The sequence below is a fragment of the Centroberyx gerrardi genome, chromosome 23 (genome assembly GCF_048128805.1).
Source record: "Centroberyx gerrardi isolate f3 chromosome 23, fCenGer3.hap1.cur.20231027, whole genome shotgun sequence".
NCBI classification, from domain to species: domain Eukaryota; kingdom Metazoa; phylum Chordata; class Actinopteri; order Beryciformes; family Berycidae; genus Centroberyx; species Centroberyx gerrardi.
The window spans coordinates 22,800,937-22,819,341 of record NC_136019.1 but is presented as its reverse complement, the minus strand read 5'-3'; the positions used below and the strand labels follow the sequence as shown (position 1 = coordinate 22,819,341).

Here is an 18,405-nt window from a genome sequence, read left to right as displayed (position 1 = left end):
TGTGTACAGCTGATAGTAACTGGTGACATTTTCTCATGCTAATGGCTATGTACTCAGTGTGCTTGTAGATAGAAGCATGCTAGTCTAATTTGCTTGGGAAACAAAGGTTATTCCAGCTAGTGAAATAACTTTGGAATGGCTTGGATGGCTGTAACCCATGACAAGGTTATGCCATCCATAATACATTTGAACTCTATTTTGTAGAATTACTTCAGACACGACTCCGACTCTAGATTAGAGAGTGGCATTGATGCATTGCATAAAAATTGATTGAAGATTGAAGTCTTTATTTTTAGGTCGTGCTTTACTGTGACGTATCTTGATGCGCGGACAAACACAACTCCAGCATCGCATTAGCTGCAGGGCCTTTTGTAATAACATTTTGCTAAATCCGTTGGACCAAATAAAAAGAACTGCAATTTGCAAAGCCTGCAGTATCATAAAGGATGCTAGATCGACGACTTCAAACTTCATCAGACACTCGAGAACACAACCAGAGAGGTCTGTTTCACCACAATACCTGCATTATTGTAGGCAGTGTTTACATGTGTAATTTATAGCTGAAGTCTGTTTTGTTCAGTGAAAGTAGTGGATCACTGTAGTCCAGACCACCTCCAGACTAGGTCCAGTCTAGTTTGACTCAAGTCCAAATGGGGTTGAGACCAAGTCAGGACTGAGACCAGAGCAAATGGAGTCCTATTCAAGACCAACATGAAAATAAATAAATAATACACAGTGTACAGACCTTCCCAAATGTAAAAATAATGCACAAGGAGTTTCAAATGAAGCTTTAATGATCTTAGCTGCAGCAGCAAATAGTAATGGGATACAGTTATATATACAAAACCAACAATTCAACTCTAGAATATATTAAGTAGAGATGTATAGATGAAAGTATGGATTACAGCATTATCAGGATGTGGAAAAAACAGCAGTTCAGTCAGGACAACTCATGTATTGATATTAATAAGTTTATAAATGGTTATGACAGCAATAAGTTTGGTTTTGGCGGAATAGATTTGCTTTTATGGCTCACTGCTGCACCTTAGTCAGCAAGTACATAACCCCCCCATATAGTACATAAAAAGACAAAAAAGAATGTGAAATATGTGCAGAATGATAAATTGATAGGTAGATTAACCTAACCTGTCATACACGTCTAATTTACTTCCATTGTCTCGAACATAATCAATGTTACCAACTGATTTTGACAGGAAAAGAAAATATGTTCAGACCAGAACCCGGGCCAACAGGGGGCCCACAGCTACAGGTTTAACCTTTAATCACTTTAAACACTGTCATTGTCTTTTAGAGCATTTTAGCATGTGATTAATTTACACTGAGCACTTAGAGAGATTAGTATTGGGTTTTTTTTCTGTAGGTTAAGCTGTTAATGCAGAGATGAACACACAACCTCACTCACCACTACTGCTAAACCTGTGTGTGTGTGTGTGTGTGTGTGTGTGTGTGTGTGTGTGCGTGTGTGTGTGTGTGTGTGTGTACGTACGTGTGTGGCTTATTGATGGAGGGATGAAGGACAGAGGGATGATGATGATGAAGAGTGTCCTGTTATCCTGTTATCATGATGGGGCGCTATTCTCTCTCAGGATTTTAGCTATGGCGCTTTCTGTGTGTGTGTGTGTGTGTGTGCGTGTGTGTGCGTGCGTGCATGCATGCGTGTGTGTGTGTGTGTGGTCTTGCTGTCCCTGACAGGAAATGAGCATGCAAAGAGGAAGTGTAAATACCGAATGATTAAGCAACCTTAACACTGTCTTTCTTTCTCTCTCTCTCCCACACACTTTCTCTACATGTCTCTCTCTCTCTCTCTCACTATGTATGTCTGTCTGTCTCATTATTTTTGTATCTTGTTCCCTCTTTATTTAAATAACATTGTTTTTAAAAAGTGCTACAAGACATTACATTAGATAAAAGATAAAAAAAATCAGCAACATAGAATACAACGTAGACACAAGCATCTATGAATTATAGTTATAAATTATAGATTTTAAAATTTCAAATACCTAATTTGATTACATAATATAATTTTAAAAAATAAATGATTTTTGTCAGCATCATCCTTTAGAACAGTTCTTAAACCTTATGTAATGTGCATTTATAATGAATTTTTTGCCTCTGTGATGCCTTGTTTCTATGCTGTCTGCTTGGCTGGTAGGAAAGGCAGTTTCCTTGAGTTATAGTGGGGAGGAAGGATGGAAGGAAGGAGGGGGTAGGATGGAGGGAAGGATGGTCGCAGGGAGGAGGAGGGGAAGGATGGTCAGATATCATGTGATTGTTGTGCAGAAGTAAAGGAAGTGCCTTACTAGAAACCAGAGAGATTTCCCTTGGTCTTTTGCCTGTAAGCAAATGCCTCTGTGTGTGTGTGTGTGTGTGTGTGTGTGTTCTGTATATTTAAAGTGAACCCGAGGTTGTCCAATAACACCCAATTGTCTTACAATCCCCTCATTCAATATTGGAAATGGTTCACACAAATCCACCATTCGCATGCAGATAATGGTTAACCTGTGGGTTTTCAACACCAACATAATAAATGGTCCACACAAAGTGTGATGGATAATGTAGTGAATATGAAAAGCTTAAAAGTCAGTATCTTAGCCAAAATGTTTCATTAGCATTGCCCAAATTCCAGACCTGTTACGCAAAATTGCTTTGCTACCTCAATCAGGCCCCCCAGGAATCCGCAATCACGTTATTGCGGATTTCCTGGGGGATTTTTCGTGGAAAACAACCAATCACTAGGTTCAGGCAGGACACTCATGTTATAAAATAAACCATTTATGTCAACAGCTGGTAATACAGTTAGATTTGGTGAGTGAGTGAGTGTATGGGCTAAATAAAGGGTCAAAAAGATTCTGAGCTTGTAAAAAAGATTCTGAGCTTGTGAAATGATTTTCGCGAATAAATTGAGATTTGCAGTGTAGCCCCGTTGGGACTGGCACTACACTACGTGGGTGCCAGTTCCGAGGTGTTCCGTTAAAAAAACCTGTTTATCGAATCTTTGCGGTACTTTGACTTCATTTAGGCAATGTTTCCACCGAATTCCTGACAAGCTTTCTGGGGTCCTTGAACCCTTTTCTGTTACACGAGTAAATCATACTGTTTGAAAGTATTTGCAATAAAGTATAAAATCTCACCTATGTGTGGCTTGTCCTAGTTGTTTTCATATGGATGTCTTAAAAATGGCTGCCACTCTTCTTCTACGCCTCTTCCCTGTGAGCTGTAAAATGTTAGCCCCGTTGGCGAGAAGAAGAGTTGGCAAAATTCGGTCTGGAAACATTGCCTAAATGAAGTCAAAGTGCCATGATAGATTACCGTTGTGCAATTCAATTGTCAGTTTGGTTATTGTAAAGCATGTTGGGAAAGTATTGCTACCCCTCTGATGAGGGCCATGTATCCAAAAACCTTTGGTGATGGATTAAACTTTAACTTAAACTTTAGCTTTTTTGTCCCCGAGGGGTGATTAGTTTTGCAGCAAGATCATACACATGCAGTAAGACAGTGATTCTCAACCTTTTTCATATCAAGGACCCCTAATTTAGTCCACATTAGGGCCACAGACCCCCATTTGATGAGATTGTTTCTCAGACCCAAATCTGAGAATATTTTTATTGTTAGATATGATTTTGTGCAGAATTCCATGACTATCTGTTGTAGGTAGAGAGATAACAGAGAAACTATGATCAAAATAGTCATTCTTCTACATTCTCTAATTCTGTTAACTTCTTGTAAACAAATTGATGGTGAAGTTTAACAATTCATCAATTTGCTGGGGACCCCCTGGAACCCCCTCAAGGACCCCTGGTGGTCCCCGGACCCCACGTTGAGAAACACTGCAGTAAGACATACAAGATACAAGATACAAGAAGAAAAGGGATAAACTGAATGCAGTGGACTGGAATAATCAGATAAAAGCAGCAACGATATCATCATATCATCACTGATTGCTATAAAAATACAAAATACATACACATACACTCAAACATACACTAGGGTTGTCGCGGTGGGCAGTTGACACATCTCCAGTTAAAAAGTGTTACTGCTAACAAATACCGTTACAAACACATGCAATTTTGGAGTAAATTGTAGAGTTGCACTTTCATTTTCGTGACTCTGACTTTGACAGTGCTTAGACCGCCCTCTAGTGGTGAAAGGAAGTATAAGCAGTGTGACGGGGGTTGAGGAGGGAAGCACCACCGGTGTAAAAATGGCACCACCGTGACAACTCTAACATACACACTCCCACATATACATGCACATCCTGCTGATAAAAGCACAAAGGGAAACCAACGAAGAGTTGTGCAACATCCAGAGATACAACTGACATTCCTGTGATGAGTAGTTTTTGGTTCAGATCTGGATCAGATAGATCACTATGGTAACTGCTATGGTAACAGTTAATGCGCACCTTTACAGACCAGAAGGTGGGACAGTCTTTTATGATGGAGTGATACATCTGCTTAAATATTGATTGTCTTTGACTAAACTACATGTGTTCATAATGGTGGGTGTCAATCTTTACTTTTATATCTGACAGAGCTTTCTTTCTTTTCACTACAGAACATATAAATTAGCATTGTTAGCATTTCATTTGCCAAACCCTGCCCTTCTCCTTTGACCTGCCGCCATATCAATGGCACAGGTGCCTCCGCCGGTCCAAGCATTTATGGTTCTGCATCTGTGATTGTGCAGTACACCACCGAAACACTAGACGGCAGAAGTGTGCTTTCTTAACACGGAAGTAATAACAGAAGAAGTAGTAGTGTTTACATTATCTGAAGCTCGTGTTCTGGGATATTTCACACCATGAATTCAGTGGCATCTGGTAGTCTTTATAATTTGGCGATGGAGTGTCCTACAAATCAATATATTTGCAGCCCTCCTCAGCTCCTCTTCTATCTGCTCCATTGTCTTCACTATCGGCGGACAGCAACCGGATACAGGTAGGAGGAAATACAAAGCGGGACAGTCACCGTTCTCGCGGTCGTGCGTCAGACCTACTCCGTACCCCCGGCGGAGCTCTGGCGTGGTTTGATGTGGAAGTATAATTTCCGCTTTATTGTATGTCGCTCTAGATAAGAGCTTCTGCTAAATGCCAACTTTGTAAATTGTAATTGTAAAAAGATGTTTTCACTGCAAATTTCAGTCATATAGCCCTATACGTGATATACTGTAGTATCAATCGTGTATGAAGTATTGAATTGAATCTTACTGTGAAGAGCCGTTTCTAACACTGGGTTAGATTCTGGTTGCCATGTGCTATTTGGTGTAGAATTTATCGCTAGATCAGACAGCTTGCAGCAGTTTTAGCCTTAGTGGGTTTTGTGAATACAGCTTTTGTGTACTTTAATGTGATTAATAGAGTATAGTGGTGAGAACAGGATATTGTGGGTTAGTTTAGCGGTGAAATATCATGTCCTTATGGCTGATGGGTTCTTATTTAGGAGCTGCTGACCACAGTAGCAACATACCATACTCAGAGTTTATTTAAGTGGTTTTGGCTCAGGGTTTTTATTATGATAAGATGTTCTGCCTTAAAGATAAGGGATTCACATGAAGGATTTGAAGCATACTGTTGACTAAGGAAAGGCCATTTTGGTGATAAAGTGGCAGTGTATTTCATCCTCGCTGTCCTCGCTGTCTTTCCTCAGAATGTGCAAAGCAGCACATTCCTGCACAGTTGCATGCTAAAGGTCCTCAGTTAAAACTACTGCTGTCTGCACATCCTGGACCATGAGGAAAAACAACAGAAGAGATTTGAAAGGTGGACAGTTCTTCTATCACGTGTACTAGTGCCTAGTCACTTGACTACATAGAGCTGTTAATGTGAATTGCATGCTGTATATACTGTATGCTGTAATCTTTCACATAGTGCCTTTTCTCAAATGATCCTATTCCCGTTATTGTTATACATTGCATATATAATGATATTTTGTATTATTATTTTATAATTGTTCACCTTTTTCATAATGCACAAGTCCCACATTGTCTTCCTGTCACATTTTCACGCATTTCTATGCAGCTGATACTTGTTTGTTCAGCTTCTGGTCCGAACAGAAGCGGAACAAAACTGAAAAAACTGTTGCTCCGCTGTTGTTATTGCTGTCTCCACTGACATGTACTGTATAACCCACAGCTGAATGGAATAAGTTCACACCTCTTCTGTGGGGGTTGTCGAAAGGCATTCTGGGAAATGCAGGAAGTTCCGAATAGAAATATGTATTTGTATCCGATTACTATTTTCTGTTGCAATGACCCAATTTCCCTACGTGATCATGAAAGTTTCATCTAATCTAATCTAATGTAACAGACACACGTTCAAAGACAGGCCACACAGACTCCCATATACTGAACTATGTTGTTGATTCTGATCTGTTCTACATATAGAGAGGAAAAGTCAGACAGACTAAATTTGTACATGCATATCTGTATGATATTCCAGTACAAATTTAGCTCTTATTTATTATGTCCTCCCTCTTTTTTTTCCAGTTCATTGTGCTGTCAGCCAGTCAGTCATCACTGCTGCTTTCTCACTGGTCGCTTTTTGTTCAGACCAAACCCACTGGACTAACTCACTGGAACTGGAAGGGAGTCGTGTGTGTGTGTGTATATGTAGGACAGGAAATGTGATGTGATAATACAGTGCCGTTTATGTGTATTGGGCTGTAATCAACCCTCTGATTTTGCCATTTGTCCTCTCTGTCCTCGATGGTCTGGCTCACCACTAGAGTCAGGGTTTTTCCAAATTTAAAAAGGTCTTTGGTGAACCTGTTGTCATGGCCAGATGAGGTCATGTGCTAATTTACATATTTCATGCATCAGGATGTCTGACTCTGCATGAAAAACAACATTTCCAAGACCTGTACAACTGAATTGAAGACTCCGACTGTAGTCAAAGCTGCACTAGGCATCTTGAAAAGTGAAAAGTGTCTCCTAAAAAGCAGCGAGCGAGCGCTCCGTCCAGAGAAAGCAAATCCAGTGATGTCGGCGGTCCAAGGCAATGAAAAAGCGAACAATATCTGCCGCAGTTTGTTTATGGTTGATTGTATATTCAGAAATTAAAATTTGGAGCAACAAGATGTCATCCTGTTCTTCTGCTTCTGCCAATATGATGTCACAGTAGTTTGCTGATGTCAGCTTACAGGATTTCTGAGCAATGAAGTCCTGAGAAATTCACTTTCTTACCTTTTTGGTCAGGATTTCAACATATATGAAGACATAAGTGAAATAATTAAGAAATAAGTAAATCACACACACACACACACACACACACACACACACGCACGCACACATTATAAAACCACACTGTTCTGTGTTTGTGTGTGTGTGGGAGGTAATCTGTGTCAGCATCCCAATCCCCTAATCTACTGACCTGCAGAAACACAACTAGAAAACAAGAGAGGAAGAAGGAAGGAAGCAATGGAGGAAGGCGGAAAGGAGAGGAAATGAGAGAAGAAGCAAGAAATGAAGGTTGGAAGGTAGAAACGATTGAAGGAAGGAGGGAGGAAATGAGGGAAGGAACAAAGGAAGGATGGAGGAAGGAGGGAAGAAAGGGAAGGAAGTAAAGAAGAAATGAAGGAGGGAGTGAGGAAGGAAACGAGGGAAGAAGGAAGGAAATGAAAGATAGATGGAATGAAGGGAACGAGGGAAGGAAGAATGACAAAGGGAGGGAAAGGAGGGAGGGGAGTAAATGAAGGGAACAAGGTAAAAAAAAAAAAAGCAGAAAGGGAAGGAGGGGTGCTAATAGACTGACCAGCTTCTGTAAGTAGTGTACTTGACCTTGTCAAAGCTAACTTTGGCATACACACACTTTGGACCATGAATATTATAACAGTTAATGAAGCTGAAGAAATTTTCCAGTGCTGCTCTGAGATCAATCAACTAAAAATGACTGTAACTATTGATCCAGCAGACCTTGTCTGCCTGCCTGGTAGTGTGTGTGTGGGTGTGTGTGTGTGTGAGTGAGTGAGTGAGTGAGTGAGTGAGAGTGAGATGACTCAGGTCGTTTACATTGACATTTGCGTTTCAAATCTTGGTCTCTGTCTGTCTGTTCAGCTGAAATCAACATTAATCTCAGCCAGTCTGTGATGCTCAGTTTGTTTTACATGATCATTTGATTTACAAAACAGCTACTGTGGGTGTTGGTGGTGGTGGTGGTGGTGGTGGTGGGGTGGGGGTTCAAAACAAAACTGATTCCAGTCCCTGTAACTTTAGCTAAGCATGATGGACTTGTCTGTGCGCTTCTCTGGTGTTCATACCAGTTAAGAACACATGAATATGAGCATCGATCTAGACTTCATTTTGTTATAGGCTTTCCAAGCATGAGGAACTGGTGGCTGTCAGATGTCAATATCCATCTCCTTATTACCATAAACCCTTGAATTTTGGGGTCATTTCCTGGATTATGTTGTCACTCCTAACAACCCGCACCGCAGTTCTCTTGTTAGAGACAATTGCCATTTGTTCAGTGATAATGCACCAATAACAGCAGCATAAAAATTAGATTTTGGCCTAATCATCGTCCATATTTACTGCACCCTAGATCTTTGCTCCATGTGTCATTTTAACCATCAGTATATCATTGCCAAATTAATTGTGCTACCTTGGTATAATTACTGTAATCAAATGAGACCATCAGTACCACATTTCCTATTAACCCCATTGCTTCCTGTTCCCCTCCCCCTCCCTGAAGAGGATAAACATGTTGGAAGTAATATTTCCATCGGCCTTTCACTCCTTCCACCATCTGCCATTGTCAGAAACTCTGAAAGCTTTTAGCTCAGTTTCCTCTGGAAGAACAGCGCCCTCTTGCTGTTTTGTGCCGTACAGCAATCCAGCAGATTTCCTGCCAAATCCGACCTGGTGGCATAACATATAAAATGCACTGTAGCGGCCAGTAGAGGCTGCCAGTCTTCTGTTAACAGTAATTATATTAACATCTCAAAATTGATGTACTAATGATTTATTGATGGTAAAATAATGTACAGAGAACCTTTTAATGCTCCTTATTGTATCAGTATTGGACAGAAATCATGTTGTCCCAAACTTTCATTTGAACTGTGCATATGACAACACACTGTTACATAATGTAGCATTATAGATGGTTTAGTTTGTCTGCACTTACTAACTCATCATGCTCTCTGTATCTCGGTTTCTGTCTCTCTCTGTCTAGTTCTCTCTCTCTCTTTGCCTCTGTCTTTCTCTGCCTTTGTCTCTCTATCTTTCTCTGTCTGTCTGTCTCTCTCTACCAGAAGACATTCCTTTCTACTCTTTTTCCTCCATCCAGAAAACATGTTTGATTTGTGTGTGTGTGTGTGTGTGTGTGTGTGTGTGTGTGTGTTAACCCCAGGTCAGGCCAGAGCATTTCCATATGGATCCATCTGATCCACTGCCAGCACACACTGTGCTGTATTACACACAGCGGCAGATCTGTGTGTGTGTGTGTGTGTGTCTGTAGGGGTGTGAGACTGTGTGGGGGTGATGGGGGACTTGTGTTAGACTGATATCTGTTCTGATATTGGTCTTTTATTGAAAATCTGGTCCAGTCTGATATGATAGATATGATGCAGTTTTATTGCTGACATATTTATTGTAGAATTGATCAGTACTACAGTGGTTGTCTATGGGATTATATATCCTGGGTTTCAATTAGGGTTGGGCGGTAATACGGTAATACGGTATCCCGGGGTATTTGAAAATAGCAACGGTGTCCGTTTCATTACAGTCATAAAAAAATTTCTGGCAGAAGAAGAGGAGAGAGATGCCCAACCTGCACCCCCGAAAAAAAAGATAACTTTGGGCAGTCTCTTGCAAAAAAAAGCTGATGCGGCGGGCGCGGCAGGTCCCGTCGGACTCGGCACCATAGAGGAGCGAGCAGAATCAGAGATGAATGCCTATTGTCGCGAGCCTGTGATTCACGGAGACGAAGATCCCCTTCTCTGGTGGAAGTCAAATGGAGCCAGCCGCTTTCCGCTGATGTCGAGGGTGGCCCGAAAGTACTTGTGCGCGTGTGCCACAAGCTCACCATCAGAGCGGGTGTTCAGCACCGCAGGCAAAGTTGTAAGTCCGTTACGTGCCCTGCTCACGCTGGAAAAAGTAAATATGCTTGTTTTTCTGGCGAAAAACCTAGAATAGGCTTGAAGAATAGCCTAACGTTGCGGTCTGTAGGATACGCTTTTATGCCCATTTTCGTTACTGCCGTTTTTGTTATTTATTGTTATTTTGTTATTATTTGATAAATTATTTGCTATAGGCTTTTAATTTAATTTATTTGTACTGTATTGTAGCCCATAGACAATTTGTTGTTAATTTCATTCCATTTGGTTGACAGACGCCCGAGAATTAATTTCATGTCCTTGCACTATTTTTTATTTACCTTAGGCTACCCGCTGTATTTGCACTCAAGTTTTATATTTGTTGTTAATAGATGACATGTTGTTAATTTTGTACATGTTTTGTTGTTATTGTTTCAATATTCTGTTGTAAATATGCAACGTTTGCTATTCCGTTTCTGATGTTGTTCAGAGAATAAAACTGGAACATGTATCACATTTTTGTCGTGTGAAAATCACAGTTGAAGTGCACTGCAGCCACCTTGTGGCGGGAAACGGTATAGCAGCGACTACATAAATTCATCATTTGGAATTGGCGGCTCCCTCCAAGCCATACAATGTGATTTTTAATCAGATGGTAATACCGTATACCGCGGGAAAATTTGGGGAAGGTTTAACGGTGTCAAAAATTGGATACCGCCCAACCCTAGTTTCAATACATACTCATGGTCAGCATGCTGTTTTAGAGGCTTTTCCACCCTGACAAGCATAAGTCTGGGGGCAACACTGAATATTTATTTATTGATTTATTTTGGCATAAAAATGGACAAATGTATCGATATTTAATATTGGCTACCAACAGCTTCAATGCAAAAATATCTGCATCAATATTGTTTACTGGTTACATCTGTCATGTCCTATTACATGAGCTCATAGTGCTGTTTATATTATTATATTATGGTGCTACTATAATACAGTGGGTTGTATTTTATGGTTTATATGGGTATCTTTTCCTTTTTTTTTTTTGGAAGGGGGGGGGGTTCCTTGTTTTGGTCCTCCACTGCTTTCACACAGATGTTTTGCATGTGCCTTGATCGCTATTCTTTGATTGGCTGTAGTGCTTTTAAGTTGTGACTTGCTCATTGTGGGGCAATTTCTTGCCCTGATGACCTTTATGTTCGAAACGCGTAAATTTCAAGCTTTTAGTCTCTTCCCTCCTTTACTTAAGAGTGGTGCCTGGGGCTTTGTGTATACAGCTCAACAGTTTACTCTTTTTCTCTCGCTGGAGATTTTCAATCTTGGAGCTGATCTTGGAGCTTTTCTTAATCCACATACAGTTTTATTATGTGGTCCTAAAATGTGTAACCCTGTCGTCAGCTTGCATACAATTCACACTACACTTCCGTAAATTGTAGTAAAAACTTTATTTGCATACAAAGTGAGTTTGCCTTGCATTTTACCAGTAAATCATCACCAGATGTTTTGTAGGATGTTCTACAGGAAATACTTCTAGAAGTTTCTGTTCCCACTCTTCAGTAGAACAGTGGCTCGTTGATATGCAATAAAAGCTCAAACAAATGAAAGTGTACAGTTACAGCAATTTAATTGTTATTTCATGTTGTTTTATTAGTTCACCTGTGATTCCTGTGTGGTTTTACAATTCAAACTGGGATATCTGGACTCTCTCTCTCTCTCTCTCTCTCTCTCTCTCTCTCTCTCTCTCTCTCTCTCTCTCTCTCTCTCTCTCTCTCTCTCTCTTCGTTGCCACAGAAATAACAGAAAGCCATATCTGGATGCTGTGGCAACCCAATAGTGTGTGTTTACATGTTGTATGTGTTGGTTATAGAACATGCAGTATTGACGCCTCGCCAGCATGCTCTCATGGTGCCGTATAATGCACTTATGATGCCTTACAGTGCTCTCATGGTGCTTTATGATACACATATGGTGCCTCATGATTCTTTATGATGCATATTCCTTATGGGAACCGCCTTAAGTACAGTGTTCCCATCATCTCTGCTGTGAAATGACAGAGGGAGAGACAAAAAGAGATATAAAGACTGGAAAGAGGATATTTACTCTTTGATGCTGTGTTTGTGTCATATCGGATGTTCTGTAAATATGAACTACTGAGTGGGAAAACCCATTCACATCAACCTCCTAGTGGTCATACGTAATAAGTGGTAATAAGTAGTATGTATGTGAAAGAGCTCAATGTCTATTTACCCCTATTTAACAATAAATGGCATGTACTTTTGTGTGTATTTCCAGCTTCTGAAATGACTCTCTTTTTGCTCTCTCCCTCTCTCCACAGAGTCTTTAAGAAGTCCAGCCCCAACTGCAAGGTAGGCTGTGTGTGTGTGTGTGTGTGTGTGTGTGTGTGTGCGTGTGTGTGTGTGTGTGTGTCAGTGAGGCGGGGTTCTTGTCATCTCCCAATAGATTAATCCCTCCTTCCTCTCTCCATCATCTTTTCATTCTCAGTTTGTTGCCATTGTGGATTATCTTCATCCCTCTTCATTTCTTTCTCTCTTTTTATCTGTCCATACTTTTATCTTCTGTTGTCTTTCTCTACATTGGCTGGTGGTTTGCTGTATATTTATCCCATTTATCTTTTCTTTTTCCTTTCTTTTTTTGCTCTTTAATTTGGATTCTTTTAGCTGAACCCTATCTAATTCTCTCTCTCTCCCTCTGTGCCTCTTTTTTCCTGTTTTTTGGGCCCATAATTTGTTTTTCCTTGATCTCTCTCCCTTTTCCCTCTTCCCTTTCTCTTTCCCATGTATCTCCCCTTTCTTTCTTTCTTTCTTTCTTTCTTTCTTTCTTTCTTCCTTGCTGTCTTCTTTCTTTCTTTCTTTCTTTCTTTCTTTCTTTCTTTCTTTCTTTCTGTATCTCTATGTCTCTCTATCTGGATGGAGGCTGTAGATGTAGATGATGTCTTCTGCAGTTTCCCACCAGCAGGCAGACTGGTCTACAGGAAGGCTGTGGACAGGCTGGGGGTCAGTGTGTGTGTGTGTGTGTGAGTGGTGAGCCTTTATGTGTGTGAGTGGTGAGTGTGTGTGTTAATCTTCATTGTTATGACTGTGTTTCCACAGCTCACAGTTTATTTAGGGAAGCGAGACTTTGTTGACCACCTAGACCATGTCGACCCAGTTGGTAAGTGTATAACACACACACACACACACACACACACACACTTAGATCAGACTTGATCATCATTAATGATAATTAATGGTGAAGAGGTGATCTGTAAAGATGAATAACACACACACACAACACACACACGCACACACACACACCATAGCTGTTGAGCTAACATTGTTGTTTTAAAGTATTGACCCTTGGGAGTTATTCACTCTTGCCATGGTAGCACATCACGTTGGGGAACACTCTGTGTGTGTGTGTGTGTGTGTGTGTGTGTGAGTGGCTGTGTTCCATGATAATTGACCAGGGACCACTGATGGAAAATTTCCAGCTGCTAAATCTATACTCAGTCCGAAAGCTCTTGAAACTGTGACCCACTGTGATTTCCAGTCGGTATTAAAATATGATCTCTATCTAGATATTTCACCTGGATAAGGAAAAACACATGTTAATACAAGGTGTAAATGCACACAGCAGCATTGTGATGGGAATGTGATGGGATCTGCCAGGTGGAAATGTGTGCAGCAGGGGTGAAAACTAACCCACTGCATCATGTTATATTACACTTTTTTGCTACTTATCTATACTTTCTTATGTTCAATGAAAAATTAAGTAGTAAAACAATGGCTTACAAGATTTCTTAAAAACAACATAACAAATTTATTCAATCCTGTTGTTTCCAGATTAACCATACAAGCCTAATGCAGAAGATAGAATATTTATCAATGTGATTGATTGAGTGATTGATTGATTGATTGATTGATTGATTGATTGATTGATTGATTGAATGAATTCATTCAATCTTAAAAACAAGTGCATGAATAGGATTCAGCCAGAAAATAAATTCAAGTTTATTTCCATTGTGGTCCTCAAGAGGGGTGGGGGCTATTAAAAAGTCAGCACAAAGACAGAAAGGCATCCTGTACAATTCGAGGCCTAAGTCTTGTCAATGACAGACTCCATTCTTATATAACATAAATCATAAAATCACAAAATACATAATAAATATAATTTAGTGGAACCAGCCACAAAGACACATATACATCAAAAACACAATGTAAATTACCAAAGCAAAAAAAAAAAAGAATCAGCTACCTCAATCATAGGTTCCATGACTAGGTCATGGGACCATAGGTCACTTGAACCTGCCTCCAGTAGTGATTTCCTTTAAGTTCATTGGTAAATTGTCCCACAGAATAGCAGCAGAATAGAGAAAGGTCTCCTTGCGCGTACAAGACGAAGAGAACAATGTTTGTAGAGCTCCCTCTAGTGTCATAAACTAGCCCCAAAGGGACGCTAGATGGCTATGCCATTACTAGGACGCTAGATGGCTATGCCATTACTAGCGTCCCAAAGAAAAGTATCAAACTCACCATTAACGAGAACTTCATTTAGCGACGCCTTCCAAACGCCTGCTCCTTGGTGGCTCAAACTTACATTGAGTGTCCTTGGGCTTAGTATCATGTACACGCCACCATACAAGTTTCAATAAAGTCTTCCGTTTTCACAAAATGCAGCTTTTTGGAGCTGGGGGCTAAGCTAAAATGCTACCATGTTGATTACGTCGACTGCACGCATAGGTCACGTCAGCGTCATCAATGTGGTAGCATTAGCTTAGCTCACTCAGCACTATTCTCCTCCAAATCCATTTTGTTGTTAGTTGAGCTGTGCTTCCAAACGAAAGCTTGTTGTAGCACTTGCTGCAAGGGCTGCTACAACTAGCTAGCAAGCTAACTCTTAGCTTGTGTTAGCAGTTGGTGTTATAATTGCAGTTATAATTTATTTTGTAATCTGCTTTCGCCACATCCATGCAATACAATGGTACAGAATTGAAGATGAAACTGGGAAATCATTCATTGGACCAACCCAATGTCAATGTTATATTCTGGTTGTTGATTGGTAAGGGAGGACGTCTTCCCTTGAAGCATCACTTTACGTGTTTTGGCCAATAACAGACTAGCAGTAAAAAAATGAAGTACATTAAATTGATATATATATATATATATATATATATATGATATATTTTAAGTTTTGGCTGGTCATACAACCACGACAGAGAGTTGTTACAAACAACACGTATGATATTCTAATGTACCAACTCAAGGTCAACCACAACAGAGATAATACATGTTATACAATGAAACTGAACTAGTTGTACCAAGCCTACATCCATCTCTATTTATTGCATTTCTTTATTGACCAAAAGCTTTTCAGGTTCAAGCGATATAGAGGATTTAGCTTTTTTCAAATTGCCATACTGAGGAAATTTTAGCAAATTTTTCCATTTCCATTCAACTAGATCATACAACTTGTCTAGTCAGTCACACAAGCATACACACACACACACACACACACACACACACACACACACACACACACACACACACACTAGTTCTGGAATTGTTCAAGATCTCTGCTTATGTGGCACATGTGTTCAACTGTGATTTTGTGTGTGTTTGTTCTCTCTAGATGGAGTGCTACTTGTAGACCCAGAGTATCTGAAAGACAGAAAAGGTAAGAAAAGACTTAGAGATAGACAGAAAGTAACTGGCTGACTGGTTTACTGATTGATTGAATAACTGACTATGACTGACTGACTGTATAACTGATTGACTGTACAACTGACTGACAGTATAACTGAGTATAAAACTAATTGACTCTAACTGACTGACTATAGCTGACTGACTGACTGTATAACTGATTAACTTACTGTATAACGGGGTGACTGACTGTATAACTGACTGTATAACTATTTTACTATATAACTGACTGTATAACTGACTGTATACGGATTGCCTGTATAACTGACTGATGTAGTGCATAACTGTATAACTGATCCTGCTCATATCTCTGTCCATGTCATCAGTGTTTGTGACCCTGACCTGTGCGTTTCGTTATGGTCGTGAGGACCTGGATGTCCTGGGTCTTTCCTTCCGGAAGGATCTGTACATCAGCACCTTCCAGGCCTTCCCTCCCCTGCTGGAGGAGAAGAAACCTCTGAGCCGCCTGCAGGAGAGGCTGCTGAAGAAGCTGGGCCAGCATGCCCACCCCTTTAACTTCACCGTAAGACTACCAGAGTACATTAAGTTTCAATGGCTGCTCTGACCATCATCAGCCCAACATGATGATACAGGCAATTAGACTTTTTTAGGTAGACATCAAAATGTACCCATAATGCTGTGCGAGTCTGAGCTTGCACAGATGGTGAAAGCAGTAAGATGTTTCCATGCCACAGTAACCCATTTAATATGGGACAAAGCCAGGCATCTTAACCAGGTTTCTCATAAAACTAAAAGTGAAAGGAATAAGATGTTTCCATACCTGGCTATTGGCCATACTCTGGTTACTCTGAATCCAGTGAGTTTTTAGTAGATTGTCCTGTTGGTCAACTTATCCGTAAAGTGATGTGAACATACACCAAAATCATCCAAATGTCCCCGGTAAAGCATTGGCTTCGGTGGACAGCATATGCTATGTTGAGTGATAGTATGCTCCATGCTAACATTCAAGCATACCCTATATTGAGTAATTGTAGACCACTAGCATTATCTCAAAAGTGAGAAAATGAGAACTTGTAGCAGCTCTAAAGTTAAAATGGTAAGTAATCTTACGTGATATGCGGCTAAGTCTGTCAGTTTTGTGAAGGAGATTGTTAAAATTTATATTAAATATGATATAAAATAACATACTATTTTGAACTAGCATGGACTTCTTTCCCTGTTTCCATAGAAAGTGAAGGTGGTGGGCAATTCACCATATTCACACGGCGGCCATTTTCCGACGTCACGCTCAGGGTGGGAAGCTCAAATGCTGTTTTGATTGATTGATTTTATTTATGGATTAGTAAACAAAAAACAAAACAAAAAAATCCAAAGGATAACATGTTAAAGTGAAAAACACTTATTTCCAACATGGTCCCAAGATGTTAAAAAGACAAAGAAAAACACAAGGAAGCACAAGACATTGAACATAAAAACTAAACAAACACAATCCTGAAAAACCAAAAACACATCACCACCATTACAAGATAAAAAATAACTCCTACATCAGAAAAACAAGGACAGCTAAAGTAACAATGTCATTGCAGATTTCATTATAAATCTGTTACCCTGTTCCATAAAAAAGTCCTAACCTGACTTCTATAAGCCCCTCTCATATTTAAAAACTTGACGTGTAACGGAAGGCTGTTCCACAACATGGCACCAGTATAAAAAAAGGAACTTCTAGCTACATTATTCACTCGAGGCACTTGACATGAACGCACACTGGCCCTGGTATTATAGTTATGCTGAGTATGGACCATTGTTATCTGAGAACACAAGTACTGAGGAGCATACCCATTGATAATATTGTACATATGATGCAGCTTCTGTTGTTCTACTCTGAGCTGTACTGGCAGCAGTCCTACCCTTCTGAATTCATCACTACCAACATGAGTTTGAGGGGATGCATTTAATAAATACCGAATAATATTATTTTGCATCACCTGCAGTTTGTTCCAGAGTTTAGCTGTCAAACCACTGTACCAAGCAGAGCATGCATAATCGAAATGACACTGTATCAATGATGACACGAGAAGTTTCTTAACAGAAAAGTCGAAAAGCCTTGTTCTGCGAAACAGGAACTTGAGTTTGCTGGCACACTTAGATAATATTTTAGCAGCAATATATTCACAGGAGAGTGACTGCTCCAATATTATTCCTAAATATGAGACATTTGTCTGAGATACAATTTCAGCTCCATTACAAAAGACTTTCAACGTATTTGTTCTTGACAGCTTCTTCTTAGTTCCAAACAGGATTGACTTGACAAATGTATTGAGAGCTTGTTATCTATGAGCCACTCTCTTACACTTTCTAATTCATTACTAAGAGTGTTTTCAATCTCACTGACATTATTCCCAGATACCAGTAACGCAGAATCATCAGCATACAGTAAAAGCTTGCATTTCACAGCCGCTGGCATATCATTTATATACATAAGAAATAAAAGAGGCCCTAAAATAGAGCCTTGCGGCACCCCACATGTAATATCCTGAGGTTCTGATATAACCCCTTCAACATCACAGACTTGAGTTCTTCCTGTAAGGTAAGAAGTGAACCATTTTACAGCAGTATGTCTAAAACCCATGCACTGTAGTTTTGATAACAGTATAGTATGATTCACTGTGTCAAAGGCTTTTTGCAAATCAAGCAAGATC

At 40.0% G+C, this 18,405-nt stretch overlaps 1 protein-coding gene across 1 annotated transcript in view; it reads left to right on the top strand.

The window, feature by feature from the left end:
- The window catches only part of arrb2b (arrestin, beta 2b), a 41,990-nt gene that overhangs the window by 6,599 nt on the left and 16,986 nt on the right, over nucleotides 1–18,405 (top strand). The window contains exons 2-5 of the mRNA XM_078291629.1: nucleotides 12,382–12,412; nucleotides 13,157–13,217; nucleotides 15,675–15,719; nucleotides 16,072–16,268. Of these exons, the coding sequence (XP_078147755.1) occupies nucleotides 12,382–12,412; nucleotides 13,157–13,217; nucleotides 15,675–15,719; nucleotides 16,072–16,268 (334 nt within the window). The remainder of the gene's footprint in view (nucleotides 1–12,381; nucleotides 12,413–13,156; nucleotides 13,218–15,674; nucleotides 15,720–16,071; nucleotides 16,269–18,405) is intronic.